Raw genomic sequence first — 15,202 nt, 5'->3', positions numbered from 1 at the left:
TCAGCTTGATCTGCAGACACACACACTCTTAATGAGTAGCCTATGCACGGTGACTAGTAGTATTTTCTAGACTGTATTTTGGTGCTAAGTTAGCCAAGCCAATGGGCTAGTGTCACTCTGTTGGAACATAAGTGAACTGTGTCTTGTCTTACCTTTGATTTCCTTCTGTTGAACTTAAAGAATCCCAGCAGGCCTTTCTTCTCGACCCCACCGACACTTGAGGTGTGGGAACGGAAGAATTCTAACAATGAATGGACAGACAATAGGTTTCAGTTCACTCCTAAATAAAAGGGTTGGCTCACTGAGCTAAAAATATAGGTTTTAATTCATGCAGTTAATTCATTGACCAATTGGATTAAATAAACCACAGCTAACAGCTAGAACTATACTACAACACTACATTATGCAAGTCATGTCAGTTATTAAATGTTTAACCCATGCATACAACAAAAAGTATTCTCCCTAAACAACACACACACACACACACACACACTCAAGCCTCTATCTACAAGCAGGCAGTTTCAACAGTAGATGGCACTACAACTAAACTTTTTCAATATGACAGTGCATCTATTCTTCAACCTCTGAAAAGAAATCTAACAAACAGTCATACCACACTGTAAGCCAGAAGGAAAGGGAAATAACATTGACTGTATCTTATATTTGATCTAAGATATGTAAAACAAACAAGCGTGTCCCACAAGAGGAAAATGAATGGCAAAGCAGGGTTAATGTGACTGTACAAGTGACTGCTAAGCTTCAGGTTGTCACTACAGTATGGTGGACGGGAACACTAAGTAGCATACAGACAGTAATACCTGAGTAATTCAGAGCAGGTGCAGAAGCCATTTTAGGTTGACGAACTGGAAACAATCACAGGAACATTAAGAGTCCTTGTTGCAAAGCAGACCATCCTTAACTATACAAGATTCTCTCTTTATCAAAACTGCAGCATTTCCCATGTCATTGGCTACCCAATCCCCCACCCCACCCACCCCTGCCTACAGAAAAGGGGGAAACAGTGAAACTACCAACAACACTGACTATGGTATTTGACAACTGCCTCTAGTTTAACTCAAGCATCACTACATCTCACTAGGATTGTAGCTAGTGTTCTAATGACTAACCGTCTATATTGCCTCTCTAAGGACAGAGTCATAGAGGGCAGAGTACACACCCTGGAAGGCATGTGCTTATCAAAGCTCATTTAAACAAATATGTAAACACAAGCTCACTTTCTATTTATTCTGCAGCGCCACCCTGATAAAATGAACTAGCCCAGACTGAATTACACCCCATGTAAACATTACAGGCACAGATGTAGCTAGCTGCAGTAAGAAAGTCATTCATTTTACATTTATTCGAAACAATCTCACGTGTGGTGTGAGTGCTTATTATAATTTAGCTACAATCAGGGTGTAAAAGTGTGACGGAAAACAAAGGAGGGAGCTCAAATCAAATATACAGGTTGAGAAGAATAAGAGGAACAGTAACAGAGATAGGTCGGTACAGTTAGCCTGGTCTCAGATCTGTTTGTGCTACAATGTCAACTCAATGTCAACTCAACATTCCAAACTTGATTTGATCTGGGACCAGGCTAACATACTGTAGGTTTCACGTGAGGAGGTGGAGGTGGAGTAGCCTGGTCCCAGATCTGGTTGTGCTGTCTTGTTAACTCCTATAATCATTGTCATACCACTGACCATAGGATGACCATAGGAGTTGGCAAGAAATGTGTCACCATCCTATAGGAAGAGGTGGAGGGAGATGGGGGTATAAGGTGGTTTATTTACCAAGAGTCTGGTCCAGTACGTAGAGCTCTCTAATGCCTAGCTCGCTCAGAGACTTGTCCAGCTCCAGCTCGTGGTTGCTGACATTGTCCTTCAGCAGCAGGACGTGGGCCGGGTCAAACTCACACTTCTCACAGATGGCTGGGACCAGGCTCTCCAGGGGCGCCAGGGGACTCACCCTCACCACCGCCTTCTGGCTCCTGTGGTAGTTCACCACCAGACGCACCGTTTTCTTTACAGGGAGAGGAGGAAAGACAGAGTGACTTACGTGCCAATGGATGGATACAGTATTAGAGAACCTGCTAGGTTCAAATAGTATTTGTTTGACCTTGAGCTTGCTTGCAATCATGCTGATCTGGCACTTCAGGCAGACTCAATCAAACGCTCAAAGTATTTTAAATAAAACATACAATTTGAACCCAAGTCCAAGTTCAGTAATTAAATGGGACTTGAAAGTAAAGATCTCAGCAGTACACATTCAATGGGAAAAACTAGGGTGGAAAATATTGAGAGAGAGAGAGAGGGCGAGAGAGAAAGAGCGAAACAGAGAGAGAAAATAAAGTGGGTGTCAGACTTTGACTAAAATTGACTAAAAACTTCACTTCACCTCACTTAAAAGAGGTTATGCTTTACTTTCAGCTTTTCCCTTAGAACGTAGATATTTGTTGATAGGCCTGGGGGAGGAGGGGGGTGAGACTGGGGGTCATTCAAGACTAGCACTCTGAGGAAACTGAGGCTCGGAGCCAAGTCAAGGCCTGACAGAGAGGGCCTGTGTGTGGGCAGCCAATGCCCGGTCAGTCCCAGGGTGTTTGGTGTACCCATAGAGAGGGATCATAACAGCAGTGCCAGCAGCACTAATAGGTTTGAGGTGGTTGTTATGAAGAACACAGGCTACACCCCAAATGGCACACTATTCCCTATATAGTGCACTACTTTTGACAAGGTCCCATAGGGATCTGGTCAAAAGTAGGGCACTATATTGTAAGTAGGATGCCATTTGGGACACAACCACAAAGATACCAGTACCACTCTGTTCTGCTACTGTTATCACGGAGGCAGTGACGGTCACACACCAGTACACAATGTACAGGCTTCAAGACTCCCCTTCTGAAAACATCATGTCAACCACTTACCAATCAAGGGTGTGTAACAATCACAAGCACAACTGTTTTTGTGTGTGGCTCTTTGCTAATACTTACTGAGGCAACTTATACAAAATAAGCAAAGCATATTTTCATGCAACAATTTATCAAATGTTAAAATATATCTTGGTGGAATATAAAAAAATCCATACATCGAAATCAATAGATTATTATGTATGCTTACTTAAATTTACACCACTCCGTTTCAAAATGGGGTTATACTGTATTGTACATGCTTATTACAAGTCATAAAATGCATTACAACCACATCATAATGCATTATACCGGTTCACTTTAAGTAAAGTGTTACCCACAACTTTGTGAATCAGAGTGAAACAGTGTCAGACTACAGCCATCAGCCAAAGGGAGGTCAAAGGGAGATAGGGGAGCAGGGCCACCAGGGCCAGTCAGGCCTGAGAGTAGAGTAGAAATAATGCATGGTAACTAAAGGTAAGGCACTCATGAAAAATTCACATGCTAGGTAGGTAGGAGGAGAGCAGGAGACACTGGAGACAGAGAGAGAAGACACTCAGTCAGCCACCGATAGCCGGTAATAATCCCACTTGCTTAGAGACTGGCTCTACAACACCTGCTGCCTACCTTAGCATGAGCCCTTTTGGGTTTTTGTGGCCTTTCCTGCTGCAACGATTTAGTGTCAAAAGGTAAAGAAGGGCGATCACACGGTTACATAGAGAATCATATATCACATTTCCCAGGTGACAAAGGTTAGGTTCAACGCATGCAAAAAAAACGTCTTATTCATCATATCTCAAAAACACTCAACGATACCCGTCCCGTGCACTACAACAACAGCAAAAGGCCCAGACCAGAACAATAACTTCATGAAGTGCAACATACATGTGCATTCATGGAAGACTAAACAGAGGATAACTATTAATCCTCAAGTTACAATAAGCACAGCTAATTGCTTATTCACAATCACAATGCAGCTACATATCCTCAATCAGTACGACAGTATCAAACAAACACACACACTGAGATCTCTAGATCAGGATCACTCGGCACTCACCTCTGGCACTTTAGGCGGAGGTTTCCGCACCACCTTCTCCTGCAACACTTTCTCCCTGATGCTGATGGCAACAACGTCCAGGGACCCCAGCAGGCTGTTGGGCTTAAAGGCTAGGGGCAGGCCCTTGCTGGACAGCAACTCCAGGGTGTGATAGGCTGGGTTCAGGTGGTATTGGCTGCACAGATCCACCAACAGGTCCATGAGCGCCTTGCTGCACAGAGAGAGGAGAAGGCAGCACAGGAAGCCAGGCTGAGTCACAGACAGGAAGCCAGGTAGAGGTAGAGTCACAGGCTCGTCAGAGCAGAGCGGAGCGGGACAGAGTAGACCTAGGTATGTCCCAAATGGTACCCTATTCCCTAGATAGCGCACTTCTTTGACCAGGGACCACTACTTTTGACAAGACCACTATGGGCTCTGGTCAAAAGTAATGCACTATATAGGGAATAGGGTGTTGTTTGGGACGTGACCTGACTGATAGATGGGGTTACCTCCTTTAGCTCCAATAGGAATACCTGTAATTACACTGGGTGATGCACAGGCAGACACTCATGCCGCTCAGCTTACAGCATTAGATAAGCCTGCAAATTGGTACATAAAAGGCTGATTTAATGATCCGAACTCAGTGAAGTGTTAGAAAGTTAAATGGATTGCAGATAGGAAATCTAGCCTTAGTCAATTGACAATAAATTACCTGTCTGGTCTACTTTTAATAATTTATATGCATGTAGGGATGGAAATGAAGCTAGCCTGAGGCTAGTACTTTGTAGATAGAGCTAGGGATGTGCCAAACTAGCCTGTCAGGCAACTGAAATGTTGTATTTTCAAATATCGCATGGCACAGATTTGGCTAGAAGAATGTCACCTGGGCTAGTAGAAATTGCAGTCTACTAACCTGGCTGGCCAGTGCCCTAAATCCTTCATTTGAGATGGTAGAATGTCTTAATAAATCCTGATACAATGTTCTGTTTTTGAGTGTCATATAAAGTCCCATGTCATGTAATCCAGAACGTCAACTGACGAGGTGTCAAAGGGTAACCCAAGGATGCTTTCTACTGCCTGCTGGGAGAAGACAGCATATATGACAAAACTGCTAAAGGTCTGCTCAATAGTCTGAACAACCAACACGTAATGACCAGAGCAAAGTTTGCTCATCACAAGTCTTACAACTGCATCATAATGCATTATACATTAGCCTTAGGATGGACGAGTTTCATTAGAAAATAACAATATGTTATTTATACTTCAACTTTCTTCTTAGAATAACATATCTAGCTAGCAAATGAGGCTTTGACAAGACATTGGAAATACAACACATTGATCTCACTTCCCTATCATAATGAAAACAGCAGGTACATTTTTATTATAGTGTGACAATGTCTGCCAAACCCTTCCACACCATAATGGAGAGGGTGTTGTCTGACTGCTTCCTGCACACATGAATCAGGTGATTACAAGACATTTATGACACCTGGATGAAACTCCCTTGGGCTTTATCATGCACTGAGACTGCAAAACTGATTTCCTATAAATCAAATTACGGTCACACTTAATTTGGATAGTCCAGATTTTTCATCTGTAGATGCCCTACAGATGGTCATACTATCAACAAACTACCTGTTGATAAGCAACTGTATGCTAAGGTTACGGTTAGGGTCAGGTTTAGAATAAGGGTTAAGGGTTAATGGTAAGGGTTAAGTTCTGGGTTAAGATAAGGTTTAAGGTTAGGGCTAGAGATGTGATTTGTGCTCAGTAACGTGTGAATCTATACTGAACAAACACTATAAATGCAACATGAAACTATTTCAAAGATTTTACTGAGTTTCAGTTCATATAAGGAAATGGATGTGGATCAGAAAACCAGTCAGTATCTGGTGTGACCACCATTTGCCTCATGCAGCGTGACACATCTCCTTTGCATAGAGTTGATCAGGCTGTTGATTGTGACCTGTTGAATGTTGTCCCACTCCTCTTCAATGGCTGTGCGAAGTTGCTGGATATTTTGATGGGAACTGGAACACGCTGTCCTACACCTCGATCCAGAGCATCCCAAACAATGGGTTCATGTCTGGTGAGGCCATGAAAGAACTGGGACATTTTCAGCTTCCAGGAATTGTGTACAGATCCTTGCGACATTGGGCCGTGCATTATCATGCTGAAACATTAGGTGATGGCGGCGGATGAATGGCATGACAATGTGCCTCAGGATCTCGTCACTATCTCTGTACATACATCGATAAAATGCAATTGTGTTCGTTGTCCGTAGCTTATGCCTGCCCATACCATAACCCCACCGCCACCATGGGACACTCTGTTCACAACGTTGACATATGAAAACCGCTCGCCCACACGACGCCATTCACGCTGTCTGCCATCTGCCTGGTATAGTTGAAACGGGATTCATCCGTGAAGAGCACACTTCTCCAGCATGCCAGTGGCCATCGAAGGTGAGCATTTGCCCAGTGAAGTCGGTTACGACGCCGAACTGCAGTCAGGTCAAGACCCTGGTGAGGACGACGAGCACGCAGATGAGCTTCTCTGATATGGTTTCTTACAGTTTTTGCAGAAATTCTGTGGAGGTCTTGGACTGGCGTGGTTACATGTGGTCTGCGGTTGTGAGGCCGGTTGGACGTACTGCCAAATTCTCTAAAATGACATGGTGGCGGCTTATGGTAGAGAAATTAACATAAAATTATCTGGCAACAGCTCTGTTGGACATTCCTGCAGTCAGTATGCCAATTGCACGGTCCCTCAAAACTTGAGACATCTGTGGCATTGTGTTGTGTGACAAAACTGCACATTTTAGAGTGGCCTTTTATTTCCCCCAGCATCAGCTTCTTCATATGCCACACCTTTCAGGTGGATGGATTACCCTGGCAAAGGAGAAACGCTCACTAACAGGGATGTAAACAAATTTGTGTACCAAATCTGAAAGAAATACGCTTTATTTTCGTATTAAAAATGTCTCTGATCTTTTATTTCAGCTCATGAAACCAACACTTTACATGTTGTGGTTATATTTTTGTTTAGTATAGATAGTTTGTTGAAATGTTACTGATAGTCTAAAGATGGACTATCCAAATGAAGTGTTACCCAAATGACTTGGCAAAGAGCATCACTCAAGTGAGAGAGATGACGACCACTTTCCGAGCCTGATCCCAAATCTGTCCCAGATCTGTTTTTGCTGTCCAGAGCAGTTGGCAAGACTTCACAGACAGATCTGGGACCACTGTACTATATTGGTTCACTAAAAATACTGTTAGAAGCTCTCCACCGTGAGAGACAAGACACGTTGTCTTCACATGCCACTCATTAACTGTATTAACAGAGGCCCTTGTCTTGTTTTCTGCATGAGGGGTTGGAGTCCTGGATGGCCTGGTCTGATTCACTCACTGCTCCAGCAGAAAGAGAGAGAGACACTCATTAAGGCCAGAGAGGTGCTGGCAGGTCAGCTTCTCACAACAAGTGGACACACGCACACACAAATTCACAGACGCACCGTCGCACACACACACACACACTGCTTCTGGGCCACTGAGGGAACCTTGAAAAGGCCTCTCCGATCAGATCCACCCAAATGTCCAAACAAGGCCACATCCACATACATAACAGTCTGTGAATTGAGGGTTGAAAGGGGTAATGTGTACGTGTGCATATGCATATGTGACGTGTGTGTGCGTGTGTTGCCTCTCACCTGCCGTCCACTGTGCTGCTGGTCTGATAGCCTTGGGGCAGAGTGATGTGGAGGTCTACGCTGGTCCTCATCATGTTCTCCTTGGTGTCCATCACCATGCTGCCCATACTGCCCTGAGCTGAGCCTCCCCCGTCTGGCACGGCGTTACGGAAGATTCTCCTGGGGGCGGGCTCGGGGGCCGGGGGCGGAGGTGGGGCTCGGGACTTCATCCTCTTCCTGAGGGACAGACAGAGGTTAGGGATAGGCATAAGGTTAGGGGTATGGCTAAGTTTTGGCTTGATAGTGGCAACCTAGAGAAATTAATTATGTTGTTTTGTTTCCGCCCAGAAAAGGCAGTCAGGTCGTCATCGTGATTCAAAGAGGGTGGGAATAGAATAGACAAGATTTTGCACTACTTTGCTGTTTTGCGCTGTGATTTCTGGCTGGGATAAATTACAACAAACATAACAGAGGCAACTTGAATGGCAATGACTTTCTGTCTTTCAGAGAGATTAAATAAGCGAGTCTGTCTCCAGATAGGCAAAGGTTGTTTATTGGTTGTCAGGGTCACAGTGGTCCGTGTTGATGTGATCTTCCATTCAAATCTGACACCAACGACTTTCCTTATCGTGATTTGTTCATTATTATAAAAACTTAATGCGGTTGGTTATCTTGTTTTATAAATATTTTTTTAAAGGGGAGGTGCCCTACAAGCCTCTCTGGGATTTTTACCCCTCCTGTACATGCTCTTTTCATTTGCCATTTAAACTTTCATCATATTGTTTTGTATTTTCTTGTGAGCAAAAAAATAAAAAAAATAAAAATTATTTATACATATTCTTTATACAGTATAGAGATGATGTAACCATCTAAACACACAAGGATAAAGATAACCAGCATGCATTGCAATTCATCCAAACTCATGTCTGTCGCATTACAATGTTTTTCTATTGTCTGTCATTATGTAATTCTTCATGCTTCAATATATGAATGAATAAATAGGCATAAAATAACTTTTCAACTCTCTTTTTTGAGCGCAGACGGAAGCTCTACACTGCACCGAAATACATGGCGCTAACTGCACTGATGGCAGGACTTTGAGAGAAGATGTAAATCATTAGTGGTCCTAACTTTCACTACACCTGACGCTGTATGTATTTGACACGTGTCAGAGGAACAAATTGTAGCTTTGTCTCAGCATACACCATTATCTTGACTATAATATACAGTTTACAATGATTAATGCCTTTTCCCTTCTAGGTATGTTCAATAGCTACATACTTTCTCCCCACTGAGCAAACAACAGTATGAGATAAATCTGCGCCACTCACGTCAAGTTGGTCCTTGGGCTTTGATGAAGCGTTCTGTATTTTAATCCGTGTTTATGTTTATAAATCCTTCCCAAGGACTGGGGCTACAGGGAAAAGGTATCTTCTAGGAGCCTTGAAGACACCTTGTTCTGTGAAGGTGTAAGTAGGCATGCATGTGAACATTCAACATACCACAGTGCTTGGACTCTAACCTCACCTAAGTTAATTATTAATAACTAAGTCCGGCATCCATCCACCACCACAGAGCAATTTAACTATTGAACCACAATTGTTCAAAACAAAACACTACAGAGAGGGCGATTAAATGAAAATAACTTCATGATCAAAACCAGTGTACTGTAGTATACCACTATGAATGGGTCAGAGAGACACTGCACTGTAACTGTAGCTACAGTAGCTGTGTGTTTGATATTGGGACAACAGCTCGTACACCTCCGCTAGAGACTGAGATCTTAGTGTGCCCTTGTCTCCAGCACAGGACCCATTGAGTCAGACAGTACACACACACACACACACACACACACACACACACACACACACACACACACACACGCACACAAAGAGCCTTTTAGGGCAGAGAGAGAGTCTCCCAAAGAGAGAAGGAAACTCCATTACTGAGCTGGGCAGTAAGTGCAGCTTCCACAGTGACTGGGTTACAAATGGACCTTTCACAGAACCACTCAGTCTGCTTTCTCTACTTCATTGGCCAGTTGTGAACGGAATCAACCCAATATATAATTTTTTTACTAAACACACAATCCAATGGAAACACATACAAGATTTTGTTGAACGACTGTGAGAAGGTCACTTCTGGTGACTTTTTTAAAGGACATTCTATTCCAAAATGCATGAAAATGTAATTATGTTCTCCTCTGAAACTCATCTGTAAATCGAGGACAGTTTCATTTTATCTCGAGCTCAGTGACATCACCAGCCAATTCTGTATTAACCCCCAAATAATGTAGCTAGTGTAACGTTACTGTATCTTAGCTAACAATTATAATAGGGTTGGCTACACTTCCAGGATTACAAGCTAGCTAGCTAGTTACCTTGGAGGTTTCTTGGACGATATGATGAGAATCTGAGGAAGATTTAGAACTTGTCCTAACTTCCCACTGGGCACAGACGTCAATTCAGCGTCTATTCCACGATGGTTCAACGTCATTTCATTTAAATGATGTGGAAACAACGTTGATTCAACCAGTGTGTGCCCAGTGGGTTGTCACTCTGATCTTAAAAGCGCGTCTCGGCAAAATAAAACAAATACTAATAATAATAAAGGTAAAAAATGTTTTGGGGGGCCTCCCGAGTGGCGCAGCGGACTAAGGCACTGCATCGCAGTGCTAGAGTCATTACTACAGACCTGGGATCATCCCAGGCTGTGCCACAACCAGCCGTGGCCGGGAGTCCCATAGGACGGCGCACAATTGGCCCAGCGTCGTCCGGGTTAGGGGAGGGTTTGGCCGGGGGGGCTTTACTTGGCTCATCACGCCCTAGCGACTCCTTGTGGCGGGCCGGGTGCCTGCATGCTGACCCCGGTCGCCAGTTGAAAGGTGTTTCCTCCGACACATTGGTGCGTCTGGCTTCCGGGTTAAACTGGCGGTTTAGATTTTTTAAAATTAAATTCAGTCTGGTATGAGAACAGTAGCAAAAGTAGGGTGTCTGCGGAAAGCTGAGTATCTTGGCTATTGATCGGTGCCTTCAAATCTTCGGTGTAACTTACTACCATATATGGCATATGTATTTATAAGGGCAGGCCGAGCCGATGACCTCATTTCAAGATGGCTGCTACCTACATTCCGGTTAGCGTTGTGAAGCATAAACTAAATAAACACGGAATACGTTGATACACACCGAAAGCCAGGACTCCACAAATCATGAGGATATCTTATTTGTCTGCATGTGACCTACCGTTATTGATCACCAGCCCCGAGAGTCAAAATTTTTATTTTAGACAACGTTTTCACCATACAGCAAACATCTTAAGGTAAGCTCAATTTGGTCTGTGTTTGAGCTATACAGTGCTTTGCAAAAGTATTCATCCCTGTTGGCGTTTTTCCTATTTTGTTGCATTACAACCTGTAATTGAAATTGATTTTTATTTGGATTTCATGTAATGGACATACACAAAATAGTCCAAATTGGTGAAGTGAAATGAAAATAATTACTTGTTTCAAAAAATTCAAAAAATAAATAACAGAAAAGTGGTGCGTGCATATGTATTCACCCCCTTTTCTATGAAGCCCCTAAATAAGATCTGGTGCAACCAATTACCTTCAGAAGTCACATTATTAGTTCAATAAAGTCCACCTGTGTGCAATCTAAGTGTCACATGATCTGTCAAATGATCTCAGTATATATACACCTGTTCTGAAAGGCCCCAGAGTCTGCAACACCACTAAGCAAGGGGCACCACCAAGCAAGCGGCACCATGAAGACCAAGGAGCTCTCCAAACAGGTGATCAGGGTTGGGTTATAAAAAAATATCAGAAACTTTGAACATCCCACGGAGCACCATTTAAATCTATTATTAAAAAATTGTAAGAATATGGCACCACAACAAACCTGCCAAGATAGGGCGGCCCACCAAAACTCATGGACCAGAGAGGAAACAAAGAGACCAAAGATAACCCTGAAGGAGCTGCAAAGCTCCACAGCGGAGATTGGAGTATCTGTCCATAGGACCACTTTAAGCCGTACACTCCACAGAGCTGGGCTTTACGGAAGAGTGGCCATTGCAAACACGTTTGGTGTTCGCCAAAAGCCATGTGGGAGACTCCCCAAACATATGGAAGAAGGTACTCTGGTCAGATTAAACAAAAATTGAGCTTTTATGGCCATCAAGGAAAACGCTATGTCTGGCGCAAACCCAACACCTCTCATCACCCAGAGAACACCATCCCCACAGGGAAGCATGGTGGTGGCAGCATCATGCTGTGAGGATGTTTTTCATCGGCAGGGACTGGGAAACGGGTCAGAATTGAAGGAATGATGGATGGCGCTAAATACAGGGAAATTCTTGAGGGAAATCTGTTTCAGTCTTCCAGAGATTTGAGACTGGGACGGAGGTTCACCTTCCAGCAGGACAATGACCTAAAGCATACTGCTAAAGCAACACTTGAGTGGTTTAAGGGGAAACATTTAAATATCTTGGAATGGCCTAGTCAAAGCCCAGACCTCAATCCAATTGAGAATATGTGGTATGATTTACAGATTGCTGTACACCAGCGGAACCCATCCAACTTGAAGGAGCTGGAGCAGTTTTGCCTTGAAGAATGGGTAAAAATCCCAGTGGCTAGATGTGCCAAACTTATAGAGACATACCCCAAGAGACTTGCAGCTGTAATTGCTGCAAAAGGTGGCTCTACAAAGTATTGACTTTGGGGGGGGGTGAATAGTTATGCACGCTCAAGTTTTTAGTTTTTTTGTCTTCTTTTTTGTTTGTTTCACAATAAAAAAGATTTTGCATCTTCAAAGTGGTAGGCATGTTGTGTAAATCAAATGATACAAACCCCCCAAAAATATATTTTAATTCCAGGTTGTAAGGTTACACAATAGGAAAAATGCCAAGGGGGTGAATATTTTCGCAAGCCACTGTAGCTACATAGGAGTATCAAATTAATCCTTAGGTTGGTAGGAACAAATCTAGCATATTGCCAATGTTATCTGATGATGTGTGACTTAATGGCATCATCGAATGTCCGCCGAGTGACTATGTTGAAAAAACACTTGGATATCCCCTGTATGTACCCCGACACCACCACAATGTTTGAGAGAGGTTGGTGTTATAGAAATTGTGTTTTTATAGTGAACAATAACTTTTAGGCACATCCAGTGTGCAGAAACCACATTCGGACACTTTGGAGAGGTTGAAAGGACACTTGAATGTATCCTGGATACCCCATAACACCACCACAATGTTTGAGTGAGGTTGATATGGTAGAAATTGTGTTTTTATACTGAAAAAATAGCATTTAGGGATTGCAAATATGTAATAGCACTGGAATTATCTGATTTTCAGACATATGCCACTTTGGAGAGGTTTAGGGACACTTGGAAATGTCCCATGACCACGCCTGACACCACTTACTAAAACATCTGCCCATTTCTAGATGTTAGGTCTATCGATCCCTTTTTATCTGATATTGTTAATATGTTGTGGAAGCCATCTGATGCGTTTCAAGCTCTAGTCATCAATAATTAACTTAGTTAATGAAAGATGACTTTCAAAATAAAGAAACTGTTATTTTTTGTGTGCTTGAGTTTGTGTATTCTGAACTATGTAACTCCTATCTATCTTCTGATCATTTCCCCATAATCTCCCAGATGTCTTCTTTCCAAATATACCAAGTTTTTGCATGTCAGAATCATGTAATTACACACGAAGAGAGTTACTTTTGGGTATGTCTATTTAGGCGGAAATCTACATTTTTCCATTAAATTTAAGAGGTTTTAAGGAGAGCGGTTAGGCGGGTCATGTTTCAGAGGACGCATGACTCCCCCTTCGCCTCTCCCGAGCCCGTTGGGGAGTTGCAGCGATGAGACAAGATCAAAATTGGGGAGAAAAAGGTGGGTAAAATAAAAAATACAAATTATATATACAGTGGGGGGAAAAAAGTATTTAGTCAGCCACCAATTGTGCAAGTTCTCCCACTTAAAAAGATGAGAGAGGCCTGTAATTTTCATCATAGGTACACGTCAACTATGACAGAGAAATTGAGATTTTTTTTCTCCAGAAAATCACATTGTAGGATTTTTAATGAATTTATTTGCAAATTATGGTGGAAAATAAGTATTTGGTCACCTACAAACAAGCAAGATTTCTGGCTCTCACAGACCTGTAACTTCTTCTTTAAGAGGCTCCTCTGTCCTCCACTCGTTACCTGTATTAATGGCACCTGTTTGAACTTGTTATCAGTATAAAAGACACCTGTCCACAACCTCAAACAGTCACACTCCAAACTCCACTATGGCCAAGACCAAAGAGCTGTCAAAGGACACCAGAAACAAAATTGTAGACCTGCACCAGGCTGGGAAGACTGAATCTGCAATAGGTAAGCAGCTTGGTTTGAAGAAATCAACTGTGGGAGCAATTATTAGGAAATGGAAGACATACAAGACCACTGATAATCTCCCCTCGATCTGGGGCTCCACGCAAGATCTCACCCCGTGGGGTCAAAATGATCACAAGAACGGCGAGCAAAAATCCCAGAACCACACGGGGGGACCTAGTGAATGACCTGCAGAGAGCTGGGACCAAAGTAACAAAGCCTACCATCAGTAACACACTACGCCGCCAGGGACTCAAATCCTGCAGTGCCAGACGTGTCCCCCTGCTTAAGCCAGTACATGTCCAGGCCCGTCTGAAGTTTGCTAGAGTGCATTTGGATGATCCAGAAGAGGATTGGGAGAATGTCATATGGTCAGATGAAACCAAAATAGAACTTTTTGGTAAAAACTCAACTTGTCGTGTTTGGAGGACAAAGAATGCTGAGTTGCATCCAAAGAACACCATACCTACTGTGAAGCATGGGGGTGGAAACATCATGCTTTGGGGCTGTTTTTCTGCAAAGGGACCAGGACGACTGATCCGTGTAAAGGAAAGAATGAATGGGGCCATGTATCTTGAGATTTTCAGTGAAAACCTCCTTCCATCAGCAAGGGCATTGAAGATGAAACGTGGCTGGGTCTTTCAGCATGACAATGATCCCAAACACACCGCCCGGGCAACGAAGGAGTGGCTTGTAAGAAGCATTTCAAGGTCTTGGAGTGGCCTAGCCAGTCTCCAGATCTCAACCCCATAGAAAATCTTTGGAGGGAGTTGAAAGTCTGTGTTGCCCAGTGACAGCCCCAAAACATCACTGCTCTAGAGGAGATCTGCATGGAGGAATGGGCCAAAAAAACAGCAACAGTGTGTGAAAACCTTGTGAAGACTTACAGAAAACGCTTGACCTGTGTCATTGCCAACAAAGGGTATGTAACAAAGTATTGAGAAACTTTTGTTATTGACCAAATACGTGTACCTATGATGAAAATTACAGGCCTCTCTCATCTTTAAGTGGGAGAACTTGCACAATTGGTGGCTGACTAATTACTTTTTTTTTAGAGAACAAGTATTTGATACACTGCCGATTTTGCAGGTTTTCCTACTTACAAAGCATGTAGAGGTCTGTAATTATTATCATAGGTACACTTCAACTGTGAGAGACGGAATCTAAAACAAAATTCCAGAAAATCAC

At 43.0% G+C, this 15,202-nt stretch overlaps 1 protein-coding gene across 3 annotated transcripts in view; it reads right to left on the bottom strand.

The window, feature by feature from the left end:
• Positions 1-15,202, bottom strand: part of LOC121586244 (protein cordon-bleu) — a 76,620-nt gene that overhangs the window by 40,540 nt on the left and 20,878 nt on the right. For all 3 annotated transcript variants that reach the window (XM_041902785.1, XM_041902787.1, XM_041902786.1), the window contains exons 3-7: positions 7,654-7,869; positions 3,963-4,173; positions 1,794-2,022; positions 819-863; positions 153-241 (exon numbers count right to left, since the gene is read on the bottom strand). In XM_041902785.1, the coding sequence (XP_041758719.1) occupies positions 153-241; positions 819-863; positions 1,794-2,022; positions 3,963-4,173; positions 7,654-7,869 (790 nt within the window). The remainder of the gene's footprint in view (positions 1-152; positions 242-818; positions 864-1,793; positions 2,023-3,962; positions 4,174-7,653; positions 7,870-15,202) is intronic.

The sequence above is a fragment of the Coregonus clupeaformis genome, chromosome 17, assembly GCF_020615455.1.
Source record: "Coregonus clupeaformis isolate EN_2021a chromosome 17, ASM2061545v1, whole genome shotgun sequence".
Lineage (NCBI taxonomy): Eukaryota > Metazoa > Chordata > Actinopteri > Salmoniformes > Salmonidae > Coregonus > Coregonus clupeaformis.
Note: the sequence above shows the minus strand (reverse complement) of the source record. Positions and strands in the feature narration are given on the sequence as shown.